At 36.3% G+C, this 16510-nt stretch overlaps 1 protein-coding gene across 1 annotated transcript; it reads right to left on the bottom strand.

Moving 5' to 3' along the window:
* Positions 1 to 5084: 5084 nt before the first annotated feature.
* Positions 5085 to 16214, bottom strand: LOC145243747 (glutamate [NMDA] receptor subunit 1-like). The gene is made up of 3 exons (XM_080106792.1): positions 16155 to 16214; positions 9236 to 9486; positions 5085 to 5334 (listed from the first exon to the last, which is right to left on the bottom strand). The coding sequence occupies exons 1-3, from the start codon at positions 16212 to 16214 to the stop codon at positions 5085 to 5087; spliced, it is 561 nt and encodes a 186-aa protein (XP_079962918.1).
* Positions 16215 to 16510: the final 296 nt, after the last annotated feature.

The raw sequence follows: 16510 nt of genomic DNA, 5'->3' as shown, positions 1-16510 counted from the left end.
GTAGAGAGAGCCCACCTTCTTCGCAGCAGCCTGAGCAATGCTCTCAATGTATGTATGCCAGTTCATGTTCCTTGTAAAGGTTAGGCCGAGGAGTTTAAAGGAATTACTTTCGGGTAATGTGTACATGGCCATTGCTATTAGTGGTAGAGAATGTTTCTTGTAATTATTGAAGGAAACAAGCTTAGTTTTGGCATCATTTAATGTGACGATCCATTTTTGTCCCCATTCCACTACGGATTGGAGGTCATCCTCTCGTGTTTCTGCCATTTCCTTAGATATGTGTTCATTTGTTTTCCCCTCTGACCTGTTATAGAGAGTGGTGTCATCAGCAAATATACCCATCTCCGAAACAATTTTATCAGGGAGGTCATTTATGAATATCAGGAATAATAAAGGTCCAAGGATAGACCCCTGAGGTACGACCTTCGAGGACAACTTTGATTTTTCTCTTACTTAAGAAAGATTTAATTACATTATGTATTTTTCCAGCGTTTGTTATGTCATTAAGTTTTATAACTTTATAACTTTAGTTGCTTCCCTACGAAAGCAAATGTGACACAAGGTCGTTTTTAATTTGTGTGTGGCGGGGGGGGGCAGCTCCCCTAAAACAAGGGTAATTGGTAGGAGTGTTTTCATTAAATTTTGATTTTATTTTTTTTAGATATTAAGATTTTAATTTCTTTCTAGTGTGATTTTCGTTTTAGTCTTAGTCGGTTGGGGTATTCATATTATTATGTTTGTTTATATAAAGTGGCATATTTATAGGGGATTTTTTTAGTGTTCCCATTTATTTGTCTCCTTACGTGGGCAGGGCCAGACCCAGAATCGGCCCCTAGTGTGAGGAAGATCCCGCTCCCCGAGAAAGGGGCACTCTGAAAAGGTACAAGAATAAGAATGAGAATTGTCTTAGTCACGAAGGATTTCTCCTACACTGACCGAGGGTAGAAAGGGCGGGTGCAGTGTCGGAATTAATTCGGGAGTAAATCCTGTAATATTTTTTTCCTGTGTAAATAAAAGTAATTATCTGTTTGGGAGGTTGACCTTATTTTGAAGCTATTTCTACTGCATGTATGTACGTGTTTTGCAACATAGAGGTGTCTGTTATCTGCGATTTTAATGTTGCTCTTATGTAAGGCCACTCTATTGCTGAAATTTTTGGTGGCGCCTATGTAGGATTTATCGCATGCTGTGCATCTTAGTGCATATACTATATTTCTGGACCTGGGAGCAATGGTAATTAAAGGGTGGCTCAACACTCCACAAAGCCAACAAGCTGTGGCCTCACCACTGGATATAGTTTAAGGTCATATCCAGGACCCCCATTGACGGACTTTTACCCTCTGCAGGGGGGCAGTCGGCGTATTCTAATGCCCCACCGACAGGGCCTCGAATCTATCTGAAGTTTTCGCCTGGACGTCTGGAAAAATTATGGAATGCATTTTGTGGTATCTCGCAGATATTTTTACGTTTATTATGTTACCATTTCTTGTAAATATTTATTAATATTTCTTACTAGTTTATTATAACATTATGATTGGATTATTAAATATTTATTCATTATATACAGGGTAAGTCACGGGAAACGGATGTTTTTAGAACGCTCCTGGCTCTCCTTGAGTAAGGATAGGGAGTGAGGAAGGTACTCTTTAAACTTGCTTAAGATGCTGTTTAGTTTGTTTTTATTTGTTTATCTTTTATATTAAATTTTGTTTTAGTTATTGATTTTGAATTTTTTTTTCTTTAAAAACATCTGTTTCCCATGACTCAGTCTGTATTTAAACGATATTTATTTTACTTCAGGAATATTTTTTAAAAATGATAGTTGTTCAATCTTACAACATCCACGACGGTTTGTTCTGTTTAAATATATATCGTGCCCTGAGTAAGATGGCGGATCAAACAAAATTTACTCAAGGGACGGATTTGACCCGCGAACCGGAAGTTTCTGATCTCTGCCGTAAACCAAGCAAAAGAAACGACATAATAATCAATCATTGCTTTATTTGAATCAACATCAGATAACTAAAACAGTTTCTATGCAGTAGAATGATGTACTGTTATTTTCATCGTAAGTGCTCGTCTGAGCTCTAATTTATGGCCCCTTTACTAAACTTTCACAAAAAACACTCGACTAGCTATAACCACTGTCAACAATTTCACCCACTCTCTATCTGTGCCTAAATCCAAACGCAGATTCCACGAACATCTAACAAAGCTTCTTTCCTAGAACTAACTGCCTGTGGAACACTGTTCCATTGGCCTGCTTTCCAGCAGACTACAGCAAGGTAACCATCAAGTCTAATGTAAACAAGTTCTTGTTGAATCGCCCCTTAAATAATTAAATTTTACCCAATTTATACCATTAACAATTACTAAACTATCACCTCAAATTCATTAATCCTTATCCTCGAATGGCCATCGGGACTTAGTAAGTGGTGACTCCCTTGTAAAAAATAGAAAAAAACTAAAGTAATAAAATATCTGTGCCTCAATCTATAAAGTTTATATGCAGTATGAAAAATACTTTTGAAAAAAAAAATTTATCCGTATGTCTGTCTATCTATCCATTAATCTATTTATCTCTCTTAATATATATCCATCTTTCGTTCTTTCTCCGGTAATCTCCAAAAATACCGTTAGGGCTTACAACATGGCCACCAGAAGAGTCAACAAAAAACTGCGAATAAAATATATAAAACTCGTAATTTCTGTTTTTAAAGTGGGTTGTCAATTTTCTTTATGAAATATACTTCCAAAATAAACTATTACAGTCGTTTAAAACATAATAGAAGTATTATTTTTTATTTTTTAAAAACAATGTTTACAAAATGTCTACGAACGTGCGTAGACATTTTGTAAACATTGTTTTTAAAAAATAAAAAATAATACTTCTATTATGTTTTAAACGACTGTAATAGTTTATTTTGGAAGTATATTTCATAAAGAAAATTGACAACCCACTTTAAAAACAGAAATTACAAGTTTTATATATTTTATTCGCAGTTTTTTGTTGGCTCTTCTGGCGGCCATGTTGTAAGCCCTAACCGTATTTTTGGAGATTACCCTTTCTCCTTATATACAGGGTGAGTCACGGTAAACAGATGTTTTTTTAGAACGCTCCTTGCTCTTCTTGAGTAAGTGATAAGGAGTGAGGAAGGTACTCTTTAAACCTGCTTAAGATGCTGTTTAGTTTGTTGTTATTTGTTTGTCTTTTTTTATTAAATTTTGTTTTAGTTATTGATTTTGAATTGTTTTTCTTTTTAATTTATTGCCCTCATGTTACCGTGGAGTCGTGAACTTGCGTGAAAAATGGTGAATCCAAAACATCCGTTTCCTCTGATTCACCCTGTATATGTAAACTCGCACGCGAAATATCGAAACGTTCAATTCAGTTTTACTCAACGTAAAACCCCGTCTCACTAATCCGTCCTTTTAATTGACAACATACCACCTCATATGCAAATTGCTATTAAAAAAAAAATCATCTACAAAATTACGTTTTTCTTGTTTTCTTCTTCCCTCCCAATCCCGTCACAAGCAGAAGCTCGGTCGCTGGCGCCAAGAATACTTTGTATTACAATTTTTGTGAAACTCAGGAATATTACTGTCGAACTCAGGAATCCCTGCGCAGGTTCAAACGGAACTCTTTACTTAATAAAAGGGTTAACATGTTCTTGTTCTTTCAGTAAGTTTTTTTTTTTTACATGGAGGTCACCACTTATCAAGGCCCGGAAGCCATTCGGGGACAAGGGTTATTGCGTGTACAGTAATCAATGGGATCGTATCGTAGTAATCGTTAGTATTGGAGATTTGATAAGGGAGCGATTTGTCAGGAATTTGTTTACGTTGGACTTGAAGACATCCAAGTTGTAGTCAGGTGGGAAACAGGCAAACGTAAGAGAGTTCCACAGGCGTGCACTTCTAAGAAAGAAGCTTTGTTCATGGAATCTACGTTTTGATTTAGGCACAGATAAAGAGTGGGAAAAATTACTGATAGTGGTTTCAGCCAGACGAGTGTTTCTTGTGAAAGATTGGCGAGGGGGAGGAGATTGGAGCTCGGACGAGCACTTGCCATGGAAATAACGATAAAACAAAGACAGGCTCGCTAATCTCTTCTGTGGGAGAGAGATTGCAGGGAAGAGAAAAGGGCATCCCCCACTAAGCCACAATTGCATTCTTTGTATCGTCCACATTGACAATTAGAACCTTCAACCTCCAGAAGAGTGACGTTTGAATCGAATAATACCTTCTATTACATAGACACAGAAAAATTTCCGCTCCAATAGTTTCTACCATCGAACTACTATTCTTTTAACTCTGGCAATTTTCCTGAAGGTTTTATAAAATTTAATGGCCATAACGATTCTATATACAACAAACACAATCAGCAACTAAAGGTTAGAGGTGACCCCAAAACGGAAGTCAATCGCGATTTCTATTCTTTTCGATAACATTTAACAAACTTTCAACTTTGACAATTTACCTGAAGTTTTATCGATTTTAATGGCATAAATATATATATATATATACATATATATATATACATATATATATATACATATATATATACATATATATACATATATATACATATATATATATATATATATATATTAAAATTAAAATCGCCTTTGCAAGTAAATAAACAGAACATTCCGTTTATTTATTTAATATTACGTGTGACGTCATTAAGTGAGATTCTTTTCGTCTTTTCTGGTTGTGGTTAAATATTTCAAACGCAAAAATGAAAGACGCGGCTAACCTCTCGAAAAAAAACACGGTTATACAAATTTCGCATGACAAATTAAGTTACCATAATTTCCTCCTGCTCATTCCCGATTTATTTGATATTTAGGTATGACAAATTAACGCACAACAAATTACGGTACGACAAATAGCTCCTGCTGTTTTACAAATTTTAATGTCTGAAACTATTTTATGCGCAACAAATATAATCAACAAGTAAGAGTCCCAGGTGATCTAAAAGCGGAAGTCAATTAAACCATTTGATTTCTAAACGTAAATTTACGATATTTTTTTGTTGCAGGCATTTTGCAAACAAATAAATGAAATATTCTATTTACTTAATATTGCGTGACGTCATTAAGCGGGATTTTCTTCTTCCGTCTATTCTGATTGTGGTTGAATATTTCAAACGCGAAAATGAGTGACGCGGCTAACGTGAAAAGTCCAAAAACGATGTAAACGCCACCTAGTGACTCGATGTCCAGCGTTACTGGTGTTTGGTCAGTCGGCTTGGAACAGGCCCCATGCTTTCGTAACCAAAACAAACGCCATTTTTCTACCAGGCCCGCCTCTCTCATGATGTTGATTCTAAAAAAAAAAAGATACAAAATGATATTGAATTGAATTGTTATACGAAAGTCAATCCAACAGTAAAGCCTCGTATTTTATCTTTAAAAGTTAGAGGTCTGCGAAGACGGAAGTTGTACCATTAAAACGAACAACCGTTTGTGCTTTAGAATGTATATTTCTACATAGTTACCACCATTCTAAATGCATTGTTACCAGCGATTGATGATAGCTGTGCATGGGCGTCTGGAGCGCATCCTGTCATACGATGGTCGTTCTAAAAGTAAAGTCCCCTAATTTTTAAAATCAAAATTTTAAAAGCTACAAAAATTGGAGTACGATTAAAATTTTAAAAGCCACAAAAATTGGAGTACCATTAAAATTTCAAAATTTTAAAAGCCACAAAAATTGGAGTACCATTAAAATTTCAAAATTTTAAAAGCCACAAAAATTGGAGTACCATTAAAATTTCAAAATTTTAAAAGCCACAAAAATTGGAGTACCATTAAAATTTCAAAATTTTAAAAGCCACAAAAATTGGAGTACCATTAAAATTTTAAAAGCCACAAAAATTGGAGTACCATTAAAATTTTAAAAGCCACAAAAATTGGAGTACCATTAAAATTTTAAAAGCCACAAAAATTGGAGTACCATTAAAATTTTAAAAGCCACAAAAATTGGAGTACCATCAAAATTAAAAAATTTTAAAAGCCACAAAAATTGGAGTACCATTAAAATTTTTAAAAGCCACAAAAATTGGAGTACCATTAAAATTTTAAAAGCCACAAAAATTGGAGTACCATTAAAATTTAAAAATTTTAAAAGCCACAAAAATTGGAGTACCATTAAAATTTCAAAATTTTAAAAGCCACAAAAATTGGAGTACCATTAAAATTTTAAAAGCCACAAAAATTGGAGTACGATTAAAATTTCAAAATTTTAAAAACCACAAAAATTGGAGTACCATTAAAATTTAAAAATTTTAAAAGCTACAAAAATTGGAGTACCATTAAAATTTAAAAATTTTAAAAGCCACAAAAATTGGAGTACCATTAAAATTTCAAAATTTTAAAAGCCACAAAAATTGGAGTACCATTAAAATTTTAAAAGCCACAAAAATTGGAGTACCATTAAAATTTTAAAAGCCACAAAAATTGGAGTACCATTAAAATTTTAAAAGCCACAAAAATTGGAGTACCATTAAAATTTTAAAAGCCACAAAAATTGGAGTACCATCAAAATTTAAACATTTTAAAAGCCACAAAAATTGGAGTACCATTAAAATTTTTAAAAGCCACAAAAATTGGAGTACAATTAAAATTTAAAAGCCACAAAAATTGGAGTACCATTAAAATTTTAAAATTTTAAAATCCACAAAAATTGGAGTACCATTAAAATTTTAAAAGCCACAAAAATTGGAGTACCATTAAAAATTTAAAAGCCACAAAAATTGGAGTACCATTAACATTTTAAAAGCCAGTATGGCAAAAAAATCTTTTCAACGTAAACTGTGTATCATTGTCATTGACAACGCAGCTGCTTAAGGTAGTAATGCCTGTCAAGCGAGCAAGCAAAGTCGATAGGTATACGTGACCATGATTGGTTCGTATTCTTTTGAAAAAGATATCTTAACCTGCGGAAAAGTGTTTTATTGGCATTTTTATATCTAACTTGATTTTTTTTTCGTCCAAGGTTTAAAAATGGTGGTTGATGCTTTGGCCACTAAGTCGCATCATCATTTCTATTATGTTCCTCGCAAATGAGTGCAAAAGAGATCCAGACAATTGCACTTAAGGGAACAACAAGGATACTTAAAAGAGCTCTCGGTTGGTTTCAATAAAAAGCAGGGCAATGTTGGCAGCTGGTTTGGCTGCCCTATACCGAGCGTTACAATCTTCAAAGGAAGAAAATTAAAAAAAAAGAGAAAGCAACATAATTCTGAAGTTTGTGGATAGTATTGTTTTCAAAAATCTGACTTAGTGACACATATGACCATGATTCTTAGTTCGCTACATACAAAATTTCTGATCTAAACAGAAAGTAATATGTGCATAATAAATGATGAAATAAATTACCTATGAGTGAAACACATATCTCTATATATAAAGTAGTATCGTTCGTGTGTGTGTGTCTGTGTGTACAACTCTCCTACAGCCCACATCACTGGACGGATCATGACCAAATCTGGCATGATAATAGCCCCCCCCCCCACGCAGGGATGCTGCACACCATTTTTTAAGGTTAAGGTCAAAGATCCAGGTCATAGTCTATGTATAGATGCTCTCCTACAGTTCACACCACTGAACCGATCATGATCAAACCTGGGATGATGATTGTCCCCCACTCATTTTCCAAGGTAAAGGTCAAAGGTAAAGGTCATAGATAAAGGTCATAGCCTATGTATATATATATATATATATATATATATATATATATATACTCTCGTACATCCTATACCACTGGACCGATCATGATCAAATCTGAAATGATGATGGTTTCCTACCTAGGGATGGTGCACAAGGTTAAGGTCAAAATGTAAGGTCATATTTGGTGCAGCCTTTCATAAACTTCCTACCTAAGGATGGTGCACATTAAGCTGGGGCACCTTGCTATGTCTTTGATAAAAATGTGTTTGTTATTTTGTAATTGTTCCAATTTTTATGTGCAACAATATAACTGTCAACGTGAATAAAATCTATTTGCTTTAAAGTTCATGGTTAGATTTCAGTCACTTCAAGAGGTAGTTAAATGTTTAAAAAAAATTTTTTTTTTTATTACATTTTCACCCCAAACAAGGCACATTGTCATTTTGATGTAGGGGGCTACTATCAGGGACCTAAGTTACAGAGGTACTCACTATGTAGGGAGTTTAGGAGCAAGATGTCTGTTCACATGACACTTGAACTTCTGCATGTCAGTACAGTTGGGGAAGCAGGAAACCGGAAGAGAATTCCAAAGTCCTGCAGTTCTGGGGAAGAAGATATTAGAGTAAAAGGCTTTCTTACATCTAGGGATCTCAACTGTGTAGGGGTGGGACTTTGCTGCTTGTCGGGTTTGTCGGGGGTATTTTCGTCGAGGGGGTACAAGGGCTTGTAATTCGTCAGAGCATCCACCATTAAAATACTTGTAAAACAGGCAGAGGGATGCAACATTTCGTCGGTGGGACAGGGGCTGAAGGTTAGATGACAGTTCGGGACCTATTAGGTTGGCGACTCTCTTTTGGATCCTGTCCAGGAGTGAGAGACTAGTAGCAGATGCACCAGCCCAAATGTGACAGCAGTACTCCATACATGGGCGAATGGCCGCTTTGTAGAGGTAGAGGATACTTTCAGGAGTAAGTAACTTTCAAGCACGGTATAGAGAGCCCACCTTCTTCGCAGCAGCCTTGGCAATGATCTCAATGTATCTTGAACGAAGTGCTTTCAGGTAAAACACCTTAAGCAACAGTTGCTCTTATAACATTAACTTACTGCAAGGGTGGTCGAACCGCGGGTACCCGAGTGCACAGTGACGTCCCACGCGAAACGCGGTTATCTTTGCTAATAATATTAATATAATTATTACTGATAAACTATTATAACAATAATTTAATAATAGTGAAAAAGATGAAAACATTCTCTTCTACTTTTTTTTTTTACTCATCATATTCGATGAGCAATTTTTCTGACAAAGGGGGAAATTGCTGTTTTCTCGATTGGCTGTTTGTATCTCAAGCGTTTTCTGACCTAAATAAGTGGTTACTCATCTGTAAAAAAAAAAAAAAAATTAAAAAAGATCTGCCTCATTTACAGTGCTCCTTTTCAGTGAGTTGAATATACTCCCTGTTAAACACTGACCTTGTGTCACACTTTGTGAGTAAATAATCCAAATTGACAATTCTCAGCATAAGGATTGCGAAGCAAAACTAAAAACGGGGACTCACAATGTTGACATTTCGGAGTTCAACGCTGATCCCTTGGGGAGGGCGAACGCAATTTGGGTTGTCTCGAACGTTTTGCCGGGGACCATCAATTTTCGACAATTTTGGGCCGCCAACAAGTTGAGACTTGACCACTCGCTGATAAGCACATATTTCCCCGATTTCACCAACGGTATAGATTCTTCCGACGTAACCACGTTGGGCGCGTCTTTCATCCGATTATAAATCGTTTGTTTCACCTGATTCGTTGACATCTAAAACAAAAGAAGATTTTTAAATAATAAAATTTGAATCATAAACAATAAAAAACAATAAAAAACAATAAATCTAAAGGTAGAATACAACAAATACACATCTTTTCACAAAGTGAATCAAAGATCAGTTTAACTTCATCATTTTAGATTTATTTTTTTTATCAAAGCTATAGTTAGTTTACAATTGATGCTGGGCTCGACAAACATGCTGTATACGTTCCTATGTTGGCGACTATGTGACCTGATGTATATATATATTTAAAGTAACGTTTATGAATGCCCCCCCCCCGTAAGAATTTTGCCGATTTTGTTTCTTCTCAACCACCTGGTGTCCTATTTCCCCTATTCTTTTCGCGTCAGCTCGTGCATACTTCCTAATTTGCATACGCGTTCAAACACTGCTCCTGCTGCTAATACAATCGCTTGCCATCCATCCTTCGCTGTTCGTGATTTTTTTCCTCGTAGTCATACGCGCTCCATCAGGTTTTGGTGTTATTATTTCGTTTTATAGTACATAACCAGTTTTCAGATAATTTCATGCCGAATGCATTAATTTTGAAAAAAAAAAAAAATATTTATTCATGATGTTATTTGACTTTCTATCATAAAACATATTTACACTGCCTCCCCACGGGACAGAGTTAGACACCAGGGTCGTTTTTTAACGCGGAGAAAAGGTACAAAAATAAAAATTGTCTCAGCCGTGAAGGATTTCTCCTCTACTGAAAGAGAACAAGAAATGGAAGTGCCGCATTTGAAGAACAGATACTACACTTTGAGGTATTTATTTGCTCCCCCACCGAGCAAATTAGGCACAAGGCCGATTTTTAAAGTGAGGAGTGAAGGGGAAATGGGGACCAACTCCCCGGGGAGTAGGGGAGCTGGATAGTGACAATTGGTATGAAGGGTTGCCCCTACATTGACCAAGGTCTTATATGTGGGATTGCCCCAACATATGGTCTTTGCTTGCAGTATCTGCCGGAACAGGTACTACACTTTGAGGTATTTATTTGCTCCCCCACCGAGCAAATTAGACACAAGGCCGATTTTTAAAGTGAGGAGTGAAGGGGAAATGGGGACCAACTCCCCGGGGAGTAGGGGAGCTGGATAGTGACAATTGGTATGAAGGGTTGCCCCTACATTGACCAAGGTCTGATATGTGGGATTGCTCCCACGTATGGTCTTTGCTTGCAGTATCTGCCGGAACAGATGGTATTTATTTGCTCCCCCACCGAGCAAATTAGGCACAAGGCCGATTTTTAAAGTGAGGAGTGAAGGAGAAATGGGGACCAACTCCCCGGGGAGTAGGGGAGCTGGATAGTGACAATTGGTATGAAGGGTTGCCCCTACATTGACCAAGGTCTTATATGTGGGGTTGCCCCATATATGGTCTTTGCTTGTATTATCTGCCGGAACAGGTACTACACTTTGAAGTATTTATTTGCTCCCCCACCGAGCAAATTAGGCACAAGGCCGATTTTTAAAGTGAGGAGTGAAGGGGAAACGGGGACCAACTTCCCGGGGAGTAGGGGAGCTGGATAGTGACAATTGGTATGAAGGGTTGCCCCTACATTGACCAAGGTCTTAAATGTGGGATTGCCCCAACATATGGTCTTTGCTTGCAGTATCTGCCGGAACAGATACTACACTTTGATCTCGGCCCGAAGGCCAAAGTAACACATCATTTTGGTAAATATTTTATGTACTAATTTTTTTCTATCTTCAAACATTTATTCAAAGTGTTTGGTTTGGTTGTTTTGTTTTACAGCATATCAACCCTTTTCAGGTTAATTAATGCTGGATTCAGTTATTTTGGAAAGTTTTTATGTTTCAACTTCTTTTTATCTTCAAGTATTTATTTGTAGAGTTTGGTTTGGTTGTTTTGTTTTATGGCAGGTTAATGCCAAATCTTCTTTAACAGAGCGTATATGAGCGCGTATGAAAATATCAGCGGCAGCCGAAGGATGGATGGCGGCAGCAGGAGCAGTGTTTTAACACATATGCAAATTAGTAAGTGTGCCCGGGCTTGCGTCTGAAGAAAAAGAAAAAAAAGGACACCACGTGGTCGAGGAAAAACAAAGTCGGCGCCGAAGGAGATGGACGTGTAAAATGAAGAGGGAAGAAAGAGTTTGCCTGAAAAAAATGGACATATAACGGCGTGTAGTGGAGCAAAATCGAGAGACTTTTAAGCTGGTGTCAGGACGGGAGGGTAACAGTAATAAACGACTTATGTAAATAAAAGAAAGAAAAACTGCGGACCTGGATTTTTCTTTCTTTCTGTCATTTGTTCCAAACTGCCACGTTATATAAAGAAGTTTCAAGTTCATTTCATCCTCAAATATTTACTCATGGTTTTTCGTTTCGCTGTCTTCTTTTATGGCATTAGTCTCACACTATCAATATCTGCAATAGAGAGATGAAACTTTCAGGTCATGAATGCATAAGTTCTATTATCATAACAATGCAATTTGAAATCCCCTCTGATCCCCTCAGGTATAATATATATATATATATATATATATATATATATATATATATATATATCGTGGTGCAGGGTTCGAATCGTTCGGCTGGTGTTAATCGTGACACCCTGCACTGAAGAATCCTGAAAGGATGAAACACTAGTGTCTGTAGGTATTTAATTATTATAGCAAAAAAATAATTATGACAGCCCCTTTAAGAAATTCATTTCTTATCGTTGAGCACTTTCAGTTGAATTAAAGTTGGTCAATTTAGCTCTTATGCATAGATCATCGTTTAACGATTAGATCACTTTCTGACTGACGTAAATGAACATTTACAATTAAAATATTTAAATTCGACGTTATTTCACGCGGTTAATGGTGACCGAATGGATTAGGTTTTCGCTAAATCGAGCCAGAGGTGTCTCGTGGTGCGGGGTTCAAAACTGCACTGAAGATTCCCGAAAGGATGAAACACTAGTGCCTGTAGGTATTTAATTATTATAGCAAAAATGAGTGCAAAGTTGTATATTGATATTCACTTTTTTGGTTAGATGTGGGTGCACACGGGCGCGCCGGCATACTCCTCCGCATACAAATATAACCCACAGATGCACGCTCCCACATGCATGCATGTACACGGATAAGCATGCATACGCACATACACATACGCACGCACATATGCTCTCGTTATATACACCTGCAAAGATACGCACCCACACTCCCTCCTATATATACGAACGCCCCTCGAAAATGAGTGCAAAGTTGTATATTTACATTTGCTTGTATGCAGCACATAGTTTGCATCGAGAATCACCAGGTTAGGTTTCATTCTAGATTTTAAAGAGTGCTCAATGCAAAAGGACAGAGCTCGTATATAGTTTGTTTATTCTACAAACGTTATTGGTTACATATGTGCAGACATGTTTCAGTGGAATGCCAATTCAAGGATAACATTTCATCAGACCAAAATAAAGTATCGATTCTTTTTTGTTGATATCTTCAAATATTTATTCATGGGGTTTGGTTTGGTTTGAATATTTCTTTTGATGGCATATCAACCCTTTTCAGGTTATGCATTGCCGAATCCAGTAATCTTAGAAAAAAGTGTTCATGTTTAAAATTTTTATTCAAATATTTATTCATGGTGTTTGCTTCGGTTTGATTATTTCTTTTGATGGCATATCAACCCTTTTCAGGTTTCATTCTCGATTTTAAAGAGTGCTCAATGCAAAAGGATTGGTTTGGTTTGGTTGTTTTGTTTTATAACCGTTTCTACATTGGGGGCATCTTTTATCTGTTTATAAATCGTTTGTTTGACGGGATTATTTGACATCTAAAACAATTTAAAAAAAAAATTAAATTTGAATTATCTGTATAATTATAAAACTCAAATTAGCTTGCTTGTTTGTGTGTTTAAACTGTCCATCTGGTTTGTGACTTCCGATTTAAAAAAAAATGCATTTGTTTACCTATTTCATGACTGCTCTGTTTTAAGTCCGATATTAAAACCCACTGCTGCTATTCAAAGCATACACAAGGTCTACAGTATATTTTTGTTTTAACCTTTTTCAACGTGTTTTCCTTACAAATAAATATAATTTAACCTCGTTGATTAAAACAAAAAAATGATTTAAATATAAATATACAATATATAAATATAATCTTATTTATAACCATATTTATTGCTTTTAGTAGCGCTCCTGTGTCCTGACGATTTATTTGTTTCACTTAAAAAATATTTCCATTTCAAAGAGGAGGGAGGTAGAAACTTGGTTTTAGTAGTACTTTTAATAGGGCCTGTTTGAATTAGTAGAGGCTTCCTGAGTTTTATTTTTTTTCACTCATCAAGTAAAAATTGTTTTCTCAAGACAATAAAAGACACTAAAATCTGAAAATCACTTTTGGACACCTTTCATCCTACCCTTTAAGGGCAAACGAGTAAACTAGTAAAAAGTAAAACAATAAAAATGGCCACCGACCAGCAAAAAGTGAAACACAACAAAGACACATCTTGTATCGATATTTAGTATTGATCATGTTGGACTTTTTATTGAAACACTCGTCAATTTACAGGGGATTCTATGCTCGTTAGTCATGCAATGTACGTTCCTATTATATAGAACATTGTCACGTTGACACACTGGTTCTCACCAGATCACCACAATTAAGCAACCTTGAGCCTGACTAGTACCTGATGGGTGACCATTTGGGAATTCTATGCACTGTATGTCTCCGCTTATCTTGTCTCGGCATTGTTTCCATTCATCCTGAGGGGTGTAGCCGGGGATTGCGCAACACTTGCTGCATAAATTTCGAGCGCAGGTACTCTTACAGTGAGTATTCATAGTCTGTCAATCTAAGATTGGTTGTTTTTTTTTTACGATACATCAACACTTTTCATATTATTTCATGTCGGATCTGGTTATTGATAATAGTTTTGGCTAGACGAGTGTTTTTCGTGGAATTTTGGTGAGGGGATCATAGATTGGAGCTCGGACGAGCACTTGCCATGAAAATAACGATAAAGCAGAGACAGACTCATAGCGTCTCTCCTTTGGGAAAGAGGTTGCAGGGAAGAGAAAAGGGCATCCCCCCACTAAGCTACAAAGTCTATTTTGAACTCTGTCAAGGCAGGATAAGCTGCTTCTAGCAGCCCCTGCCCAGATGTGGCAACAGTACTCCATCATTGGCCGAACCTGACTTTTATATCAGATCAGGATTAAAGATCAAGCCCAGAAGCTTGTAAAAACATGGAGCCTGCCTAAGACAAGAGCCATTCATTTTAATGTTAAAATATTCGTATTATTTTTTAGTATTTATTAAGGTTTCGATTTATATTCTCTTTTGATAAACGGTCGCAATTCGATCACATCTCCCGGCCGTTTCTTATATAATCGCATTGAAAAGCTACAGTGGAGCAATTCGTTTCTATCTTCCATGGCAAGTATAAATGGTCAATTGTCACTAGAATATAACGTAACGTTCTTTTTATGCTACGTTCCAAATTTTCTGGGAAACTACTGGGCCAATCTGGCTGAAAATTTGTATGAGCCTTTGTTATGATAAGGTGTAACAAACTAGGTATTATGGTATCCATTAGGTGCACAGTTATGGATCAGTATGCATTAATACGATTAATAGCGATTATTCAACACTATACCATATTCTTGGAAACTACAGGACCGATCTTGTTGAAATTTTGAATGGACCTTTACTGTGGTAAGGTGCAGCGAACAAAATCTTATGGTAAGTGTTCGATGCACAGTATATAATGAAAAGGGATTAATATTTAATGCAAAAATTGGCACAAGTTTCACCGTATTCTACCGTAAATTTAGCATGAAGCATGCATTCTAATTCAACAGGTGACAACTTTTGCTCGTTTGTCAAAAGTCTACTTTGCTAATATCATTGTGGTTTCATTTAATTCAAGAAACAGCCTTTCTTAGAACCGCTGGCGGTTGAGTTTCGATATCGGGTTGAGGCTGTTGTTTGCATGACTGTACAAAAGAGCTGTGATACAGCAAAAAAGTCTGCCTGTAAAAGCTGATACGATAGAAAAAATATTTCAAGTTCATTATCTTTGCCTTAGTCGTGTATGTCTCCAGTTCATTATCTTTGCCTTAGTCGTGTATGTCTCCAGTTCATTATCTTTGCCTTAGACGTGTATGTCTCCAGTTCATTATCTTTGCCTTAGTCGTGTATGTCTCCAGTTCATTATCTTTGCCTTAGACGTGTATGTTTCAAGCTCATTAGCCTTGACTGAGACGTGTATGTCTCAAGTTTATTATCTTTGGCTTTGACGTGTATGTTTCACCTTCATTATCTTTGCCTTAGTCGTGTATGTCTCCAGTTCAGTATCTTTGCCTTAGTCGTGTATGTCTCCAGTTCATTATCTTTGCCTTAGTCGTGTATGTCTCCAGTTCATTATCTTTGCCTTAGACGTGTATGTTTCAAGCTCATTAGCCTTGACTGAGACGTGTATATTTCAAGTTCATTATCCTTGCCTTAGTCGTGTATGTCTCCAGTTCATTATCTTTGCCTTAGACGTGTATGTTTCAAGCTCATTAGCCTTGACTGAGACGTGTATGTCTCAAGTTTATTATCTTTGGCTTTGACGTGCATGTTTCACCTTCATTATCGTTGCCTTAGATATGTACAAAACTAACTTTCGTAATCTCGTAGGGTATAATCTTTTCTTACTGTCGGTTTAACAGAAGATGCTTTACTTGGCTCCAATTTTTCTTTAACCTGGTAAGACATTAACAGTGGAGCAATCGTCTGCCTATTATAACGATAAAAACCCTTTCTTTTCCATGCGTGACACGAGTGATATTCATGCACCAAAGTTTTACCCAAGTCTGTCGGTCGGTTCAAACACAATACCTACTTACTACTGTATAGTTGTCTTCAAATACATTTTAAACAAATATTTGTCATAAAACAGCGTTACAAGTTATAACATTGTGCTTATTTCATTCATCGTTTGAGTTTTTCCCATATAATTCTCCAACATCTATTTTAACAATTAACCTGATTATTGTAGTTTCTCTCCCACC

This window comes from Euprymna scolopes, chromosome 22 (assembly GCF_053919585.1).
Source record: "Euprymna scolopes isolate OS-2025 chromosome 22, ASM5391958v1, whole genome shotgun sequence".
NCBI lineage: Eukaryota > Metazoa > Mollusca > Cephalopoda > Sepiida > Sepiolidae > Euprymna > Euprymna scolopes.
The sequence above is the reverse complement of the archived record's forward strand: the minus strand, read 5'-3'. Positions and strand labels throughout refer to the sequence as shown.